This window comes from Drosophila innubila (assembly GCF_004354385.1).
Source record: "Drosophila innubila isolate TH190305 chromosome 3L unlocalized genomic scaffold, UK_Dinn_1.0 0_D_3L, whole genome shotgun sequence".
In the NCBI taxonomy this organism is placed as follows: Eukaryota; Metazoa; Arthropoda; class Insecta; order Diptera; family Drosophilidae; genus Drosophila; species Drosophila innubila.
In genome coordinates, this window is record NW_022995376.1 from 13605903 (window position 1) to 13625073 (window position 19171).

Consider the following 19171-nt stretch of genomic DNA (forward strand, 5'->3'; position numbering starts at 1 on the left):
TCTCTCTCTCTCTCTCTGTCTGTTCCTCTTTTTTAGTCATTGCATTAAGTCAAACGTAATCCGCACATGGCTCCAGCCACAAAAGGCAACAGCCAAAGCACACAGAGACAAAGCAGTCTAAATGTGTCTTCCATCTCTCTTTCCTCTTACACACTATGTGTTTTCCCCCCTTACTTTTTGACTTTATCGTTGGTTTGCTTGCTGTTGGTTTTTTGGTTAGGTCTAGTCTACTCCTAGTTGGTTCGGCTTGGGGCTTTTGTGGTCTCTGAGAGTGGGAGAGAAAGAGAAAGAGGGGGGATTGAATCGGTTTGCTTTGACTGGTTGCCCAGCAGCTGGCCCAGCGTTTCATTAAGTTATACAATTTAACGCCCTTTCAGCTGGGCAACAACGTTGTCGGAGTTCTATTTACATTTGCTTTGGGTCAAATTACACAAAATTCTACGGGTGTTGCGGCGACAAAAAGCCATTGACAGCCAGCCGGCGTCGTCTGCCAACGGCTTCGAACTGTGGCTGGACTTAGCTCTGTGCATCTGACTTTGGCTCTAGTCTTGGCTAAATAAATTTTATACAAAATGTTTACATGAGTCGACCCAACACAGTCGTTGGTAATTCAAAACTTTGCACTCTTTTGTCTTAACGCCATGGCAAATATTATTGAACTCTACTCTGAATACTTTTGGCAAACTGTTTGAAGACTTTAAAACTCTTTAAAACACTGCTGCAACATTTCCGCTTTGACAGTTAACTTCTTGTTGGACTTCTAGCAATTCTCTGACCCAATTAGCTGCCAACTGCAAAACTCTTGAGTCACCTGGTCATGGCTTTGGCTGACTTTCAAATGTGTCGCAGGCCAAAAACTTTTGTCACAGACTGTATGGCATTTCTCAGATGCCGCCCTCGTTTGCTATTATCAAATTGAATTTCGCATGCAAATTGTTTTTGGGCAGCTCTAAAAAGCTTTCAAGTTTTATGGCACGGAAATTGGTCTATTGCAAGTTTCGCTTGGTCAGGATATTGTCTCGCTTTGTATACCTACAAAGTGTACAAAAAGGGGCAGGTGGAAATCCATGCCTAATCAAGTTTAATTTTCGTATAACTATATACTTTTGTTCTACAAAATATACAGGATATCTTAAATGAGTACTATAATTTGTTGTCATCTTACATTAAGGCTTATGCCCACGTTTTGGTAGTATCTATCTGCTACACTTTTTTTGGGGCACATCGCACTAATTTCGACGAAAGGCTAATTATGATGTCTTTTACGTGCCAAGAAACGTTCAAGTGACTTCCCCAGGTTCACTTCAATATTTATTTTACTGTAAAACCCACAACCTAAAAAACTGAAACGACACGACGTCAAGTCGCCTCGACTGCCACAGAGACCCCATTCAGAATTCAAGTGGGCGTGTTTTGATGACATGCAGCCTGCTTACCTTCAGCACGTAATGCGCTGGGGGATTCGTCAGTATTAGCTACCCGGTAAAAACAATATTAATAACAGTGGCAGGCAGGCAGAGCTGGCAGGCAAGGCTTCCAGTCAGATCCCAAGCTCGTGCAGGACCATAATAATACATCAGCTGAGCCAATGCTCCCGCAAGGGTTTATACTTTCAGCATAGGACAGAGCAGAGCAGTGAGACAGACTGAAAGACAGACGGACAGACAGAGAGAGGGACAGAATAACTGACAGACATCCCCAGCAGGCAGCTAATAGTCAACGGCTTCGTTCGACTGACGAACGCTTCATTGAAAAGTTTCCAGCGTAATGGCTTTTGTTTGGCGGCATCGTACTTGGTCCTCGAGAGGGGATTGCTATTGCTCTGGCAAAGGGAAGTGGGATTGGGATAGGTGTTGGGGGGGCTGTTGCTTCTATAGCATTAAGTAATTGATTACATCTCAAGGGACTTTTAAGCAAGCCAACAGCGGACAGAATGAAAGCAACAACAAAATGAAATGGCACGCCACTATAAAGCTCATAAATTTCTATATAACTTGACTTGCCTCGGCGCAATATAACGTAAATAAATTTCGCTAAATAGTACACAAAAGCGCAAAGGCAAAAAAAAAAGAGGTAGACACCAGAGCCAAGTCGAAAATATCCAACGTACAGTCAACCTTTGCCGTGTTTTTACCATAAACAATAACCATAATTTAACCCCAGCCAAATGTGTTCGTTAATGTGGTTTGCTGGCTAGAGAAAGTTGTATGCTAAGTTTAGCCAAGATGGGAAGTCGACTGACCCCGAACTGATCTGGAAGTTGGGGTATGTCTATTTGGCAACTGAATTTATGGCCACAACATTCACAGGGCTCAGTGGTATTGTAAAAGTTAGACCAGAAATTTTGTAAATTAACGATAAATCTCTTATTAAACTGACCGCATTGCATTTCTCACAAATTTCTTCATGCGAAACTTAAATTAAATTTGATTAACCTTGTTATAATAATGAACAATTTAAGTATCTCAGGCTATCAAAATTTTCCATTTATCCATTTATTGGGAAATAATGTACGCTTAAAAAGAACAGAGATATAATTCAGTCATGAAGTATTCAGAGTATAATTGTGTTAAGAAGTCAATACTTGTAGAGCTGTGGAAATGAATACTAAAACTCCCAAAAAAATAATGCCCATGATAGTAATAAACGAAAAGCTTCGCAGTTACCTTTAACCCCAACTATATGTGGTGTATTTCAATCTTATAACATTAAGATTAACATTCCACTCGGTTTCCCACATCCAATTTTATTTCTCCCTGGCTTTCTCCATTCCCTGACCGCAATTTTCACGCGCATCATTTTTATTCTGCGTTTCACGTTTCGTTGTGGATTTTAAATTAAAAATACAGCCGTGTGCGGGCTGCGAATCTACAAGAGAAAAAAAATGTATATATAAAGAATACAAAAACAATGAAAGACAAGAAGGCAAACAACAACACAGGCATGACGCTGAGGCCCTGATCCCGACACCGTGCCACGCCCATTTGGGGGCAACCTGCCATTTTTATGGCGCCTAATTGCGCAACGCTCTCTCCCCGGATCCGCAGAACATGACTCCCGCAACCGAACCCGGACCCGGTCCCGTACCCGGACCCGGACCTAGTCTCGACCGGGCCTCGGCTGTTATAATCATAAAATTGCTTTTGTGGCATACAAACCGGTTATATTGCTCCCGTGTGATAGTCCGCCAATGTTTCCAGTTGGTTGTCTCGTTGCCGGCTCCGACTCCGCCTTCCCCTTGCCACTTGCCACATGCCACATGATTCCTGCCGCTGCTGCTTCAGCTACTGCTACTTCTTCATTTTGCGCAAATGAAAAATGTTGCGGTTTATTTTCATTTCGAGTTTTTCCACTGTGGCGCTCTAAACATAATTTGTTGCATTAATGTTGGCCACATGCATATGAAAATACAAAATAGACAAATACACACACACATAATTCTCATTCGCATATATATATACACACTCACGCACATAGTTTTTGTTTAATTTCAATGTAAATTACTTGAGCAGGGAGTCAGGAGTCGGGGGACTACAACTCCGGGGTTAGTCATAGCTTTGTGTGTGCTGTCCTAATTGCTTAGAGCCCTTGAGTTAGAAATTTTGCGCTTAATTAGAGGCAAATTGCATATGGAAAATGGTCGAGAACTGTCCAACACTGGCCATATTATGTTAAAGCATGTTTGGGGAATTATGAATTCATTCATTCAACATTAACAGCTGCGAAATCTTGAACAATAAAAACACCCTCGCTCTAATAAACGAACCACCCTCGCCATTCCAAAAGCCATTTCCGTTGTCCCTCCTTCCGCCTGTCAAGCCAATATCTTAACAATTTGCCTGACACACCATAAACCTACATTCAGTAAAACGCTAAATATCCCATAAATACTGGCCAAAAGGTAGACCGACAAGGTGGCGCCCAAGAAGGGACACATAAAAATTTGAAATAATAATGCCATTGACAAATATAAAGCCATAAATTATAAATGCGAAATACTTACTTATACACGAAATCTACTTTTCCACAAGGTAAACAAAAAACAGAGTCTCAAAAAAAAAAATAATAACCTGACAGGCTGCAGGAGGAAGTCGCGACGGGGAAAGGGAGAAGCAACAGAAACTGAAAACGTAGCAGAAAACACAAACCGCAACTTGTTATAAAATTAGTAAAATTTTCTCAGCAAACATTTACATTAACTACAAGGCAAATCCCAGTCAGGCTTTGAGGCAGTCCGCCTGTGCCTGGCACTTCAAAAGACCCATAGAAGCGTAACGAAAATATATATAAAAAAAATAAAATAAATAATAATAATAAAAAAAAAAACAAACAAAGAAGAATATTATAAAATGCGAAGCGAGGCAGCGAGGCAGCGAACACAGCCTGTCCCAAAAGTATTAAGAGAGCAAAGCAATTAAAATATGAAAATGTACAACTTTCATCTTTTTGAGCTCATTGCATAAATCATTCCGACTGCCTGAGCCCACAATTTCAGGGGTAGCACAATGGCACATTCAAAATTTACTGTGACGCTTTTTACTAATCAGCATAAGTCCCTGATAGGCACACATAGAAAGGAGAGAAAGAGAGGAATAGAGAGAGCTAGTGAGAGCATCCTGTTGCCAGGGAACAGAAAATGATTTATTTCAAATTCAACTTGTTACCTGTAGCTACTTTAATACCACTCTGATTGTGTGTTTCCAAAGTTGGGATCGTGGATTGCTCTGAGCTCTGAGCCCACTTACCAAACCCTCCAAATGACAATATAGAACATAATTATAATCATGGTGGCCGTGGTCTCAATTGTAATTACAAGGCAAACTACGTGGCGCAAATGGAAATGGCGTATGAAAAGTGTGAGGATGCGGGTTTCATCATTTTGGTAATGCCCGCGAGGCAACTCAAAAGCGTGTTTAAAATTAACATACAGCAACGCCCAATGAGACATACGAGTACCTCGGCTTTTGGAAAGGGGATTTGTACAAATGCGAGTATAGACATTTGCCGTGTCGTCTTCAATTAAAACTTTGAACAAATTGCTCGAGTGCGTCGGTTAATTGCCAGAGCAACAGAACAACTTTGGGTCGAGTTGTTGGCTGGGCTTAATGCTTAACTGGAACATTTTTTTTTTAGATTTTTCGGTAACTTGTCAATAATTTTTAAGCACATTAAAATATATAAGTAATTAATTTGTTTCCAAATCTATCTTTAAACACTTGCAGAGAATATTATATATTTTCCATGTTTTTTTTTTTGTGTTACCATTAAATGCTTAGAATTTACATATTCTGTAACAAAGAGATTTAATTTACAACTATGATTTTGTTGTAAGCTGATAACTTATAACATGTCACTAACTAACAAAATACAAATACCAAAAAAACGAAGGAAACTATAAATAAAAACAAAAAATGTTGATACTGGTGGATTGAACTATACAAATATTTGGAACAAAATAAATACACAGTATATAAAGGGGTCGAATATAGCCAGCGAGTTGTGCGTATATAAACACAAGTATAACCAATCAAAAATCCAATTAAAATTGAGGAAAATTCGATTTGCATGTAAAATATGGCATAAAAAACACTGAACAAGAGTTGAGGGAGAAAACGATATGAAGAGCAAGAACAGGAGAAGGGACACAGAAAGGAAAGCGAGGAAAACATAAAAAATATTTGCTATATGTGAAATTGAAATGCCTGCAAAAAAAAAGGGCAGTCTGACGAGCGAGATCTCGGCTTTTGATTGATATCCCCGTCTGTTGGCAGCAGGCAAAGCAGAAAACCAAGCGAAAATAAAAAAGGATGAACGTGAAAATAAATAATAAAATAAAACAAATTTTGTTACCTATAAACGTGCAGCATTTACACACAGCAAATATTATTTTTTTTTTTTTTAGTATAGTATGTGTAGTGTGTGTGTGGTGGGTATGTGGTGTATGTGGGGAGTGTGGTTGACTGTGCGTCAACTCAATCATCAACACGTTGCTCAAATACAAATAACGCCAACCGTGTGAAACTCCTCGAAGAATTTCGGGTTTTGGGAGCTGCTGGCAAAACATAAATTAATATTTTAAAGCTTTGAGCTAAATAAACTATAATTCTTAATTAAGAACTACTTAAAAACATTTAACTTAATATGCAATTTATATTTATTCTCTTTTTAGGTAAGTGTCCTTTTGGCAATTCACATTTTCCATATAGAAAACTAAGTACACAGTAAGTTTTATTATGTATTTACTAACTTTGGAAAACATTGGTTAATAATTTCAGTCTAAACTAAAAGAATCAAATGATAAATAGTCTAAAGCTGAATAAGCAATTTTTAAATATGTATAATTTATTCTTAATAGATTCAATAGAGAATTTATTCTTAAATAAAAATAACTTGTTGACTTAGTTCGATTAAAGTTTATGGTACTTAATTCTTTACCAAGTCGCTTAGATTTCTACTAAAACTTCTTTAGAAATTACCATTTAAATAGGGCAAAAGTAGGCTAAGGTACATTCATACTCAAACATGCATGAACACAAATATACATAAAAATTTAGGTAGTTATCCAATTGTAATGAAATATTTAGAATGGCATTAGAATAAGCAAGTCTATCAAAAGATTACCCTATGTCCCTAGATTCTTTATCAAAATCGTCTCTCATAATCTCTGTTATACTGCTTTGACTGTCATTTGCATTCAAACAATATTGTTAGCTACAGGGTATAGAAATCCAATTAAATTGTCAAATTATAATGCAGTTTTTCGCGCATAGAGGGCGCCACAGACAAAGGCGGGACAAAAGCTTTTTGCAGCGACTGTTGATTTAATTAGTTTATTATTCGGTTATTATATGCACATGTGTGTGTGTGTGTGTGTGTATGTTTACAAATATTCAAATTATTATTGTTTATTTGTCGTTAATAATTTGCTACACGATTTTAAACGCTGCTCAAAATTGAATTGTATACTTTTGTATACAAATTCCATAAAAAGCTGTGCATGTGTGTGTGTGTGTGTGAGTGAGTGTGCTGGAGAGTGTTAATTAATTTTGCGCTTGAAACGATGTCAGTTGCATGCAATTGGCTGCAGGCTTGCTGTGTGCTGTCGCACACTTTTAATTAGACTTCAATTTCCAATTATATAAGCTTTTACATTAATTAAATTTCCATTTTTATTTTTTCCCACTGCCCCGACACGCCCTTGTTCCATCGTGACCCGTCCCGCCGTGTTTTGCCGAAGGCAATGCCATGTAATTTGTACTGAATTAATTAGAAATGCCGACTTGGCAGTCTTCTGCCATATCAAATTAAATAAACTCTGGCACGCAAAATCAAATCAGAAGACAGCTAAGAAGGGAGCGGGGTAAGGGCAAGGAGAGAGACAGAGAACTGGCTAAAGAAATAACTCAAGGTAAATAAATAATTGAATTCATTAGGCAAATGAAAAATGCTGTCAATGCGCAGGCACACGGAAATGCCAAAGCTAAAGCCAAAGCCGAAGCCAAAGCCAATGAGTTCTTCAAGCTGGCCGAAAACATATTGACCTAAATCTGTGCTAACAATGCCTGGCAGTCTGTCAATGTCCATGTATGTCTCTCTCTCTCTCTCTATCTCTCCAACTCTCTCTTTGTCTCTGGGTTGGGAAAGGATAACAGCAGCCTGTCAAAGCTGTTAAAAACGTAAACACAAATAAAATACAATGTTTACCCTCAGAGCACATTCTGTCCCGCTCTGACCGCCCACCTTTCGTCACGCCCTTCTCGAGTTTGTTGCGCTTTTAGTGTTGCTCATTAGTGACCAAAATCGAAGAACTACAGCAACAAGAACAAGAACAAGAACAATGAGCACGACAACGAAGCTTAATCAAAAACAGAGAAACGAAGAGACGCTGTCAAAAAAAAAGAAATAGGAAAGAGAAAAAACTAACAACAATGGCGTCGACAAGCGGAAGGAGAAGCAAACAATGCGACAAAAATAATACATGTATGTACCGTGTGACGAGAGCAGGAAGAACGAATAACAACAACAATAATAATAATGAAGCGTACACACACTCACACACATATAAATACACACACATATACATTGTGGTCGCTTTAAAGGTGTGCTGCGGTTTTCATATATAACATTGTCTATCCCAGTGTGTGTGTGTGTGTGTGTGTAGATTTTTGTTAGCTTTCTGTGGCGTCATGTTAACAAAAGCATAGAAATAGGTAGAAACAGTGATAGATAGGAGTAAGGGAAAAATGGAGTAAGGCGAAGGGATGGGGGGATGGAGGGGGTACACAGTGATGGGTCGACAAGTTTTGTGTTCTGTTGGCACTTAAAGTGCGTTACGTGTTCCAAGTTTTGTCAAGTTACCAATAAAGTTTTTGTCTTTAATGAACATTGAAATGTATTGAATGAGAGAAGTAGCAGTCTAAATAAAATGAGGATTATATAAAATATAATATTATGTCACAGCAAGAGTACAGAAGATCTTGTTATATCAAATTAGATTATAATGCTATAAAAGAAAACGACAAAGTCTTAAATATTTACTCACTTGTATGAACATAATCCATTTAAAATAGTTTGCTATTATTACCGCATTGCAACACTTACTTTAAAATTTATAATATTTACAAGATTGGATAATTTTGCCTTCTATCAAATTTCCATAGCATACTTTGCAGCTGCTTGCAAATTGTTGTACTAAATTGCATTGCAGACTTACATGTGCCGCTTCTTTGCGCAAATTACCTAAACAAAACTCAGCAACAACAAAAAGAACAACAAATAAAATGGTTGCATTGCTGCACAGACGACTACCCGCTTAATTATGCAACAAATTAGGCCCAAGATGAAGGCGAAGGCGAAGGCGAAGTCGAGTTAAGGAGTCGTCATCATTTGGAGGAGTTCTCTGCTCCTATGATGAAACGAATTTATGCATTATGCATGAAAATATGCGAGGTTGTGCCTCAGCCTTTAGCTTGTAGCTTTCAGCATTTAGCTGCAACAGCAGCACGCTCCATTACACGCCAAGACGATGACGACAAACTTGCCACACACTCACACACTTGAAAACTCGCACACACACACAGAGAAGCACACATGTTTAGAGGTTGAAGTTTATTATGAAATCCCAAAACTTAAATGCATGTGCCCCCAAGTGCAGAGAGTGCACTGAGTGCCACATAGAGACTCACACACACACACACACACACACACACACATATAGAGTGAGTTATTAACACGCTTTGCCACATTTGCTGCCGAGCTAATGTGGCTTTGGTTTAGTGGCTGCCATGTGGCAAGGTTGTGAGTTGCACATGGTGGAACTGGAATTGGAACTGGAACTGGAGGCAACGTTCACTTCAGCTTCTATGCTATGCCTGTCATTATGCTAAACTAAACGCCAGCCAGTGCTACAATTTGCACTCGAACCATCCGTAAGCCTCTGTCTACCTCACTTTCTCTCTCTCTCTCACACACACACACATACACACACACACACTCTGACCGTGTCCTCTGCACGTGCTTTGCAGGTAACATTTCCGTTGCAGCTTCCGCTCTGAGCGCTTTATAATTATTTCGCCTGGCGGGCCTTCGTGCTTGGCATATGCTGCCTGTTGCCAGGATTGTCAGAACGTGTACGTGTTGCATGTGGGCAGCAGAGGCGAAGGGGGGACTTGCCACAAAGCGAGCGAGAGACAGCGCAAGAGTGAGACGGCGAGAGTTATAAGCTTCATTAAGCATATGTACAGCACGTTGTAAGCTGTGTATCTGTATATGTGTGTGTGTGTGTGTGTGTTGCATTAAGCATATTTAGCATAAGGATTTGTCATTTACGCTAAAACGCACACAGAGAGAGATAATTAAATGACGCTTGGCGAGTCAAGTGAGTTAATGAAATTTTTAAGCGCTTCGAGGCCAAAAATATTCATCTCCGTTTAAGACAGTTTTTAGATAATGAGCCGAGTTTCTAAAAGCCATTTATGAATGCAATTTAAAATGGGTTAAAAACTGCATTAAGTACATAGTTTAAAAGTAAATTTAGCCAACACTTTGATATGAATAAGCTTAATGTATAAAATTAGAAGAATAAATGTAGTTATACAAGAAAATCTTAAATAAAATAAAATACAAGATAACTAAAGTAGACTAACGTATACTTAATATTTCAAAATTTAATATTTTTTGGATTATATTTATTATTCTGGATTGAATCAATTTTACTTTACGTCGCTCGCATTCTTTCCTTTTGTCTACTATTCCGTAAACGTTAACAATTACTCAGATGCAATTACATGTTAAGCTAAACAAACTCTCAAAAATACTCTTTGTATCCCTGGCTTTACTTCTCACTTCCTTTTTCTCAAGCTTAACCAATCTAGTTAGCTTTATTTTGTGGCTTTAAAGCTTCAGATTTGCTTTGGCACCCAATTGTCTGACATTTCTATTAAAAGCCATCGCCTCACGATGTTCGCCTCAAATTGCTTTGACCTTTGCACAACAGCTGTGACTCTGCATTACATCCCCCTGCCTTGACACACACTCGGTTTGCACCCCTGTACGCACCCGTACATAACTCTTATGAGGAAGCAAAAAGGAATGAAACGAAAAGAATGAAAAATAAAACGAAACACAAATTTAACACACGAACATTAAGTCACGTTTTCGCACCATTAACCCATAAAGAACGAGCTCAGCCATGGTGTGAGAATGTAAGAGAGACGAAAGAAAGTGAGAAAGAGAGAGGGTATTAGATATTGCGAGCGTATGAGCAAGAGATTTACAAATATTGAACTTTTTGCTGGTTGCCCGCTTCTGGTTTTGCTCTTAGCTTTGAGCTTTCAAGTCGTAAAGCAGTCACGAGCATATTTTATAGATTTTAATATGCGCGCTACATAACAACCTCCCCACCCCTATTCATCTTCTGGCATCATCCCCCCGCCCATTCACTTATGCCTGATGCCCCAGCAGCCTTTTTAAATTCACGCCAAAAAGTAGGCAATGCTTTTTGGCGCCGCCGCGCCGCTCACCCTTATCAGAAAGGTCTCTGCATTTCGTTTAGTGACTTTTTTGTAGCCCTGTGACAATGTGTCAACGTGTTTCACAGTGTGCGTGTGTCTCTGTGTGTGTGTGTGATTTGGAGTGCGCAAAAAAACCCCCACTTGATAAGGGTTTATCAATGCGACACAGTAACTTAGTGATTTACTCGTGTGTGCGTAGAATTTTTTTTTAATTTTGAAAATTGAAAAAGTGACTTTTGCTTTCTCGACTCCATTTACAATGGCACAACGGCGTGTGACAAGCAGACAGCGACAGAGGCCAGAAGGGCATAAGGGCAGGAGGGTAGGAGGCTAGAGCTGAGCTACTTTGGCTCATCCATTCACAAAAGGCCTATATATAGTACTTACATATATATTTATAAGTGCGTGGGTCTTGACTTGTCTTGTGAATATTTATTGAAATATTTATTAAAGTGAGATTGAGTTTCTGTTCTGTTCAGTTCTAGGAAATAACTGTTAACATTAGCAACTGTTACGTGACTGACCCTATCATATCATGATGTCTCAATGATGTTTTTTATTTAATTACGTTTTTAGCTAAGTCAATTTTAATTCGAAGTAATACATAGTAAAATATAAAAATCGATTCAATTAAGTCTATTCTCATTTTAAATCGACAACTCAATCTGATTCAGCCTAGAAATTTAAAAATTCCATTTCTTTTCATCACTGTCTATTCTTTTGACACTTTTAAAATATCAAGTAATTTAGGAAATCTCGATATTTGTAATTCAATGTTTCATTTGCCGATTGATCCACAACTCGATTCATTTCTTTTAGATTTTAACATTTCGTTGTAAGCTCGGTTCACAGTTTGGTCTTTACATCATCAGTATTATACAATGCTTTAATAATGTTCAAAAACCTTTTGAGTTAATTTTGCAAACAAAGCATTGCTCAGCTACTGTCTCTTTCTTTCGCATTCTATACAAATTATTTTAATTGTCATTACCCTTGAATGCACTCAACACCGGGGAATCAAGTCTTGCTGCAATCTGGCAACTCAAGTTGGCAAATATAAATATGTATATGTACGAGTGTGTTCTTGTATTTGTGGATTACAAGTGTTTTTCGAACTTCCTCTTTATCCCCACAACACTTTCGCTCTATCTCCTTTACTCCATTGCACACCACAAAAATGCTGTATGCAAAAAATCGCTTTTCATCTTATGGAATCATTTCTGGCTTTCAAGGATTTCAGAGCTGGCAGCGCTTCCTGTGCTCATCACAGGGTTACCAGTAACTGCTTAAAATAAATAACAACATTGCAAATATTCGCACACATGCACACTTACACACAGGTGTACACAAACCAAATAAATTGGTTTCGTAACCGCAAAAGCCAAAAACGAACAGAAACGAAATCGATTCGGATGAGCATTCGGATTCGCAAACGGAATCGGAATCGGAATCGGAATCGAAGTGAGAGTCAGAGTCAGAGTCAGAGTCACGTCAGGCAGGCACTCACCATCAATTCAATTCAATCAGACATCAAGCATATATAGGAGTATACAATTTTCACTCGTAACACAAGAATTATACAATCAATGGATAGCAAGCAGCACATCTCTCTCTCTCTCTCTCTCTTTCTCTCTCGCTGTCTCTTGCCCACTCAGTCAGCCCCACTGTTACCCTCTCTTTTGGCATTCAAAAAGGAAATAAAATGCGGCAGGCACGTTGCAACACTATTACTTATTTGGCATCGCATTGAGACAGGCGCAGACGCTGACGCTGACGTCGACGTCGTCTGACTGAAATGAACTACGTTTGTTTGTGATTGTGTGTGTGTGTGTGTGTGTGTGGCTCAGGTGTGCAACGAGGGCAAGAGAGAGACAGAACTATAGTACGGCATAGGGGATGGGGCTCTAAAATGCAATAATCTTTCGGCGCCAACGTCGTCAGCGTTTAAACGTGACTTTTAAGCATGATGTTGTAATATTTTAACCTGACTAAGAATGCTTGTGCAGAGCATTCAGCTCAGGGGTAGGTGGACAGATGGACGAACAATGAAGGGCAGGTGGGAGCAGAAGAGCTGGCAGAACTGTTTCCATTGTTGTGTGTGTCTGAAAATTGTTACAAATGCCCCCAGCGTGCATTTTATGGCCACTGCAATAAATAAAATGTTGCAACACAGTACACACACACACACACACACACATATACATATACGGACAAACAAAAAATATATATGTGCAAATAATATGGAAGTCCTTTGCCTGAAAAGGTAGGACTAGTCCTTAGTCCAAGAACTGTTCTCCACATCGCGTTGCCAGACAAACAATAACATAAATTTTGTTAGCTATATATTTTGTGCATATGTGTGGGTGCGTGTGTGTGTGTGTGCCAAGTAATTGTGCAATATGTTTTAGAGGCTTGGCAGCATTTACAACTACTTAGGTCATACTTGGCACGGGAGGAGCTAAAGTCTTGACCACAAAGTCGAAGATGTTGTTGCCCGAAGGCTGCTTGAGGCCATAGGCGTTTATATTGGCACTTGAAAGGCTTCTTCTGACACAGATATATAGCAAAATTATTGTTTGTTAAATTGGTAAACTCTTCGATCTCTAAGACCAGATAATTGAGCTAATGAGAAAAGATTAATGGCAAAGATGGAACAAATATATCAATATTATTGAGATTAATTCTTAAGAAGTGTATACTTTGAATCGTATATTTTGATTCATTATAATCGTCCACATCATTTTAAATTCTACAGTACTTTCTTCACTTCACATGTCTTTACAAAATCAATAAAACACTTTTGTGCGTTCTTTCTTACTCAGTTGGTTAAATGTCCGTTGTATTGTTAAATGTTTTGCCTACTTTGTCAGTCATTACAATTACTTTACTATTCTGTACCATTCCTCTTCTTGTGGCACTTGTTCTTCTCTTATGTTATTTCCGTTTTTTTCTCTTCTATGCGTAATTGTAATTGCGAAAACCCAGCAGTATCTTCCCCTTACACTTTCTTCTTTCTCTTCCGCTCTCTGGTCTGTCCCAGCTTAGACAAGTTTGCTGCTAAGCCAACATAAGACCCGCAAGCGTTTCTCATAGAGAAACTGTAGAAAAGTAGAGCCAAAAACGAGAAAGGCAACAAACTAGACAACTTGTTAGTGTAGTTGTTGGTTGTTGTTGTTGTTGTTGTTTCTCTTTTCTTAACTCTAGTTGTTATTGTAGTTGTTGCTTGTGTTACTCTGTTGTTATCGTTGTGGTGTTTGTCTTAGTTAAATTCCAAAAAGCGTAACGAGCAAACGAGCAGAGCGACGTCAACTGTGGCTGCATTGAGTGCGGCTTAAGTGTTCATCGACTCAACCACACCAATACACAACAAAACTTCGCTTCTATCTTCCCCAACTCTTCCTCACCCAATATCAACCACACCCTGAAGGCTGTCAATAGTCTGCAACTGAGGCTGAGGCAGAGGCAGAGACTGAGGCTGAGGCATGTGCTGCAAGTTCAATTAATTGCGCGCAACGAGCAAACAAAATAAACAACAACAGCTACAACCACAAAAATTAAATTAAAGTAGAGCATTGGCTTCTCTCTCAGCTAAACTACGTTTATAGCACAATGACACTAACTGAAACCAGACAAAGGTGATTTTTTATCAGTACTGTAAATCAGATGTTCAGTTACAGAATAATATTTTTCAAGCTCTTTATTTGAATATCATATTTCCATTACCTTAAATGACTGTTGTGTTTTTCTTCACTAACTTTCGCAGCTCTTTTACATGTACTCTAATCCTGGATTAATACAATTCCTTTAAGAAACTTTACAACTAGTGTCATTGGCACTCAAGTAATTTCTTCATACAAGACTGGCTCATTCATTCCCTCTCTCTCTCTTTCTATCTCTTTCTCTCTGTCACTTCTACTGCTCTACCCCTTTCGGGTGTGCTTGTAAATGAATGATGTGCATTGAGAGCGCTAAAACACTTTTGTTTGCTTCAGTGTGTGTGTTTATGTGTGTGAGTGTGTGTGTGTGTGTGTGTGGGCTAGACGAAGACGTATGGTTATTGTGATGACTGTTGTTTTTGCCACCCTACCCTGGCAAATTGATAAATATTGCACAGCAACTCGCACATGCAGACACACACATACACACACACATACACACACACATACACACTCGCACACACTAATGCACACATGGCAGCACATATAAAATATAATTTAATTAAAATGTTTTATGTAAGACATGTTTATTGAAGCATTTTCTCAACTTGCCTCGCAATTTGATTGACGTCTGACTTGAGGTTGTTGTTGCTTGTTGTTTTAGTTTGTTGCTGCTGTTGTTGTTGTCGTTCATCGGTTCATTTGTTTGTTTGTGGCATTTGCTGTCAAGGTGTTAAGGTGTTTTACTACGCTTCAAACCCCAAAACGATCTTATGCATTGATTTATAAGAAGTTTGAGTTATTTGTTTAGCCAGGCAATATATTTTCAATTAGTTATGGGATTTATGTCAGTTAGTGAAGCGGTTTAGCAGAATTTAATTCTAATTATTGTACGCATCAAATCTTGATAAATAAAATTTGAAAATGCAATAAATTTCATCAAATTGTCATGTTGCCTTTTTTCCTATGTTGCCTAAAGAAAAGTTAGTTATAAATACATATATTAGTCAGTTTATATATATACATATGTCAATATATCATTTATTATATGCCGTGTGTTGTTGTCATGTAATTACAATATATATATCCTTATATAATTCCGTTCTGTCAGTTATTGAACTTTGATGCTTTTAAACGTCTGTCTTTCAAAACTTTCCCTAACAAAATTTGAGTCTTAAATAACATTTTAATTATCACAAAAAAATAAGATTTTTTGTTTTTTTATGTTTTAAAGAATTTTAAAATAAGATTTTTATATCTCAGTGTTGTTGTTTCCTTGATGTTGTACGTAAACAAAATATATACATATACAAAAAAAAAAAAAAACTATTAACTATTTATTAGCAAGACAATGCAAAAATTTATGCTCAATGTTGTGCTCTATTTACCCAAATTAAAAATGAAAATTAAATGCAATTTATTATTGTTATGACACGTAAACATTTTAAGTTGTTTGTAAAATGCGTTACTTCAAGTTCTGTTGTGCAAACAAAACAAAAGAATCTCTTAAACAATGCATTAAAAGCAAGCAACATCATTTTCACACAAGAAAAAAATAAAATAAGTTAAAACAACAACAGAGATTATAAAAATTTTATTTATTCCTTCTTTTTCTCTTTCTTTTTTCTCTCTTTTTTCGCAAACGTCAAAAATCAAACAATACGAAAAATAATACAAATATAATCTAATAAACCTACTTGCAACACAACCCGAAAATGATAACAACATTTTAGCACGCGCCTTGGCAAATGACATCAAAATGGCGGCATTGAACTAAAGACCGAAGCTGAGATACAAAATGGATGCTCTCGACGACATTACTTGGAATGTGTCAACGAATTCAAACAATAAACACACACATAAATAAAAATCTCTATTGGCCAAAATATTTCGAAATATTTGTTAACCTCAGGCTAAGTGAGTTTAGTTCAGCAAAGCGTCCATAAAAAGTACTAAAATAACCGTAAACTACTTGTGTTAATCTTTCAAAGACTTGCAGACAGAAGACTATTAAATTAGTTGAAGAGTAAATAGTTGAATATTAATACACAAGTACTGCGTAGTGATCAATTTAAAAGCATTGTTTGCAAATTCGTGCCTAATTGTAGACAGAGCTTTCTTTCTAGCTTTACACAAACATTAACCTGATCCACTGTTGAATCTAAGTACTTAGGACTGCAAAATAAACTACAGGGATATCAATTATACCAGGCCATTAAACAAATTACCTAAACGGAACTAAACAATTCAATTCGTGTGCTAATAAGTGGAGCTTTAAGCTAACCTAATAACAATTTAAAGCGACCTTAAAAACATTCGTACAAACTACAAAATCAAACATTCCAAGTGTGTATGCTCTTCAGCATACAACAGAGCGAGGTATACAAAGTTTCTAAAGTAAGCATATTATTTTAAAAATAAATAATTGTATGTGTGTTGTAACTGTTTGGAACGAGATGTGATTAATAGACAACCGGGATAAAATCTTTAACAAAGTCAAATGTATTTTTATTGTTTATCTACAAAATCCCATCGTATGCAGACAATTATCTTTATTAACATCTTAATAAATGTCACGTTTACTTCTCTACATTTGTTAATGCATTTGAAAGATATCTCCTGCTTTTTAGAGTGCAAAACTTTCCTCTTGTCTCTTGTCGAGTTAAATGGCCACACAAAAAATGCTCATAGCAGTTCTGTGGCATTTTCATTGCTGAAATTTATGTGCTCGTCTATTGCCTATTACAAGCAATCTTCAGTATCATCCCACGTCCTTTTCATGGTGCCACCCTATACCACCTCCGGCTTGTTGGGCCAAAGCGCACATAACATTCGTTGAGTTATAAAAAAATGCCGGTCATATAATTATAAAGCATACGGCATATGCGATGAGCACCCGTCGAGTTTCGAGTGAGTCCTGTGAGTCCTTCTGTCTAGCTCATAAACTTTAAATTCCACTTTATCGTGAGAGATACGCGCTCCCCTTATTATATGTATATTGTACAAATATATAAATAATATAAAAAAATGTAAAATCTGCGCACATAAAGTGACAGCCACAAAGAATCCACCCAAAAAGTGGTACGATGGGTTGACATTTCTTTTGCACTGTTTTGCAGGTCTCCTGTTCCACTTCCACTTCCTCTACACTTTCGCTTTTTTTTTTTCTCTTATTTTCAACATTTCCCGTGGACAGACATCGGACAGTTTTATGCGTTTGAAATGAAAATGCTATGTGCCATTAACATTATCCCTGACGCGTCACTACTTAAAATAAAAATTTCTATATTTTTTTATAGAACATCGGAATATGGTACGGCGGGGAACAAGACGCAGTGTTGCATGGAGAGAAAAGATGCGAGCACCTTTTGGTCGTTGGTCTTTGCTTTTATAGCCAATTTCTGGTTACCCACAGTGCAGCCAATTTCATGTCAAGCTGCAGCGCAAAATGATAATCCCGGGGTCATAAAAAAAATTTTACTTTATATTGACTTTTAGTGTGATAGTCAACGCCGGCTGTGGCTGTGGCAGTGGCAGTGGCCGCGGTTGCCGTTGCCGTTGCGACAGCGGCTGGCAAAAGACAACGCCAAGGTGCACATGAAATGTTAATGGCATGTCAAGATTGCCGACATCCATTCCACCACCACCCTCAACTGCAAGCTAAAGAGTCAGCTGCATATTTATTGCCCGGTTCTGCATGAAAGAAACCAGATTTCGATGTTCTTGCATAGTTAAGTATGTAGACTGGCACTAAGAATACTTATAAATACAATATATATTAAGCATTTCTCTAGTAGAGACTCAGGTAGAAATAACTGGCTAATTTTTATTAAAAATTCAAAATAAGTCTTGACGCCTCACGTTGGGCGCCAAATTTAAATTAAATTCTTCTTTTGCTGGCAGCTCCTGTCATCCAGTTACTTTCGCTAATTGAAACCCCCTTTTTCAAACACCCATCATATTCTCCTTGAAAATAATTTAAAGTGGTACTGTGCAATTTTGAAGATGAAGCTAAAGAGCTAAAAAAAATTCATGAGTAGCTGGAATTTCTTATAACCTTAACCCCTTCTTTGGATTCGGTCGCATCCTATTTGAGTCTCTCTGGATTCCTTTTCAATTTTCATTTGCTTGGCGCACACAAAGCCAAAGTCACACAAAAGTTGATCCTTTTCAATATTAATTAACACTTCAATACCACACTGTAGTCTGAAGACAAACTTTCGGCGCGTATTTCTGGGGTCTCTGCCGCTGACTTTTGTACAATTTCCGTTGTGCTAGCAAACAAAAACTTTGGCTTACCATGCAAAATGCCTAAAAATGCGGCCATTGAAATGTGTTCTGTGGCCCTGGCGGTCTGTCTGTCTGTCTGTCTGTCTGCTGACTGCCACGCTGTAAATACTAATTCACGCTGACACTAATTAACAATTAGGCGCATTTTAGCGCCGTTTTCGGCATGCCAATGCCAAAAGATGCTACCAAAACTCAACAAGAGTCTGCCTCTCT

The 19171-nt window shown here is 37.9% G+C and overlaps 1 protein-coding gene across 9 annotated transcripts in view; it reads left to right on the plus strand.

The window, feature by feature from the left end:
* The window catches only part of LOC117789091 (CUGBP Elav-like family member 4), a 155593-nt gene that overhangs the window by 54466 nt on the left and 81956 nt on the right, over nucleotides 1–19171 (plus strand). Inside the window, exon 1 of one of the 9 annotated variants that reach the window (XM_034628121.1) lies at nucleotides 16457–16585. The exons of 6 other annotated variants lie outside the window; for them this stretch is intronic. In XM_034628121.1, the coding sequence (XP_034484012.1) occupies nucleotides 16471–16585 (115 nt within the window). In that variant the 5' untranslated portion in view covers nucleotides 16457–16470. 2 more of the 9 variants (XM_034628124.1, XM_034628127.1) reach the window with 2 other exon arrangements.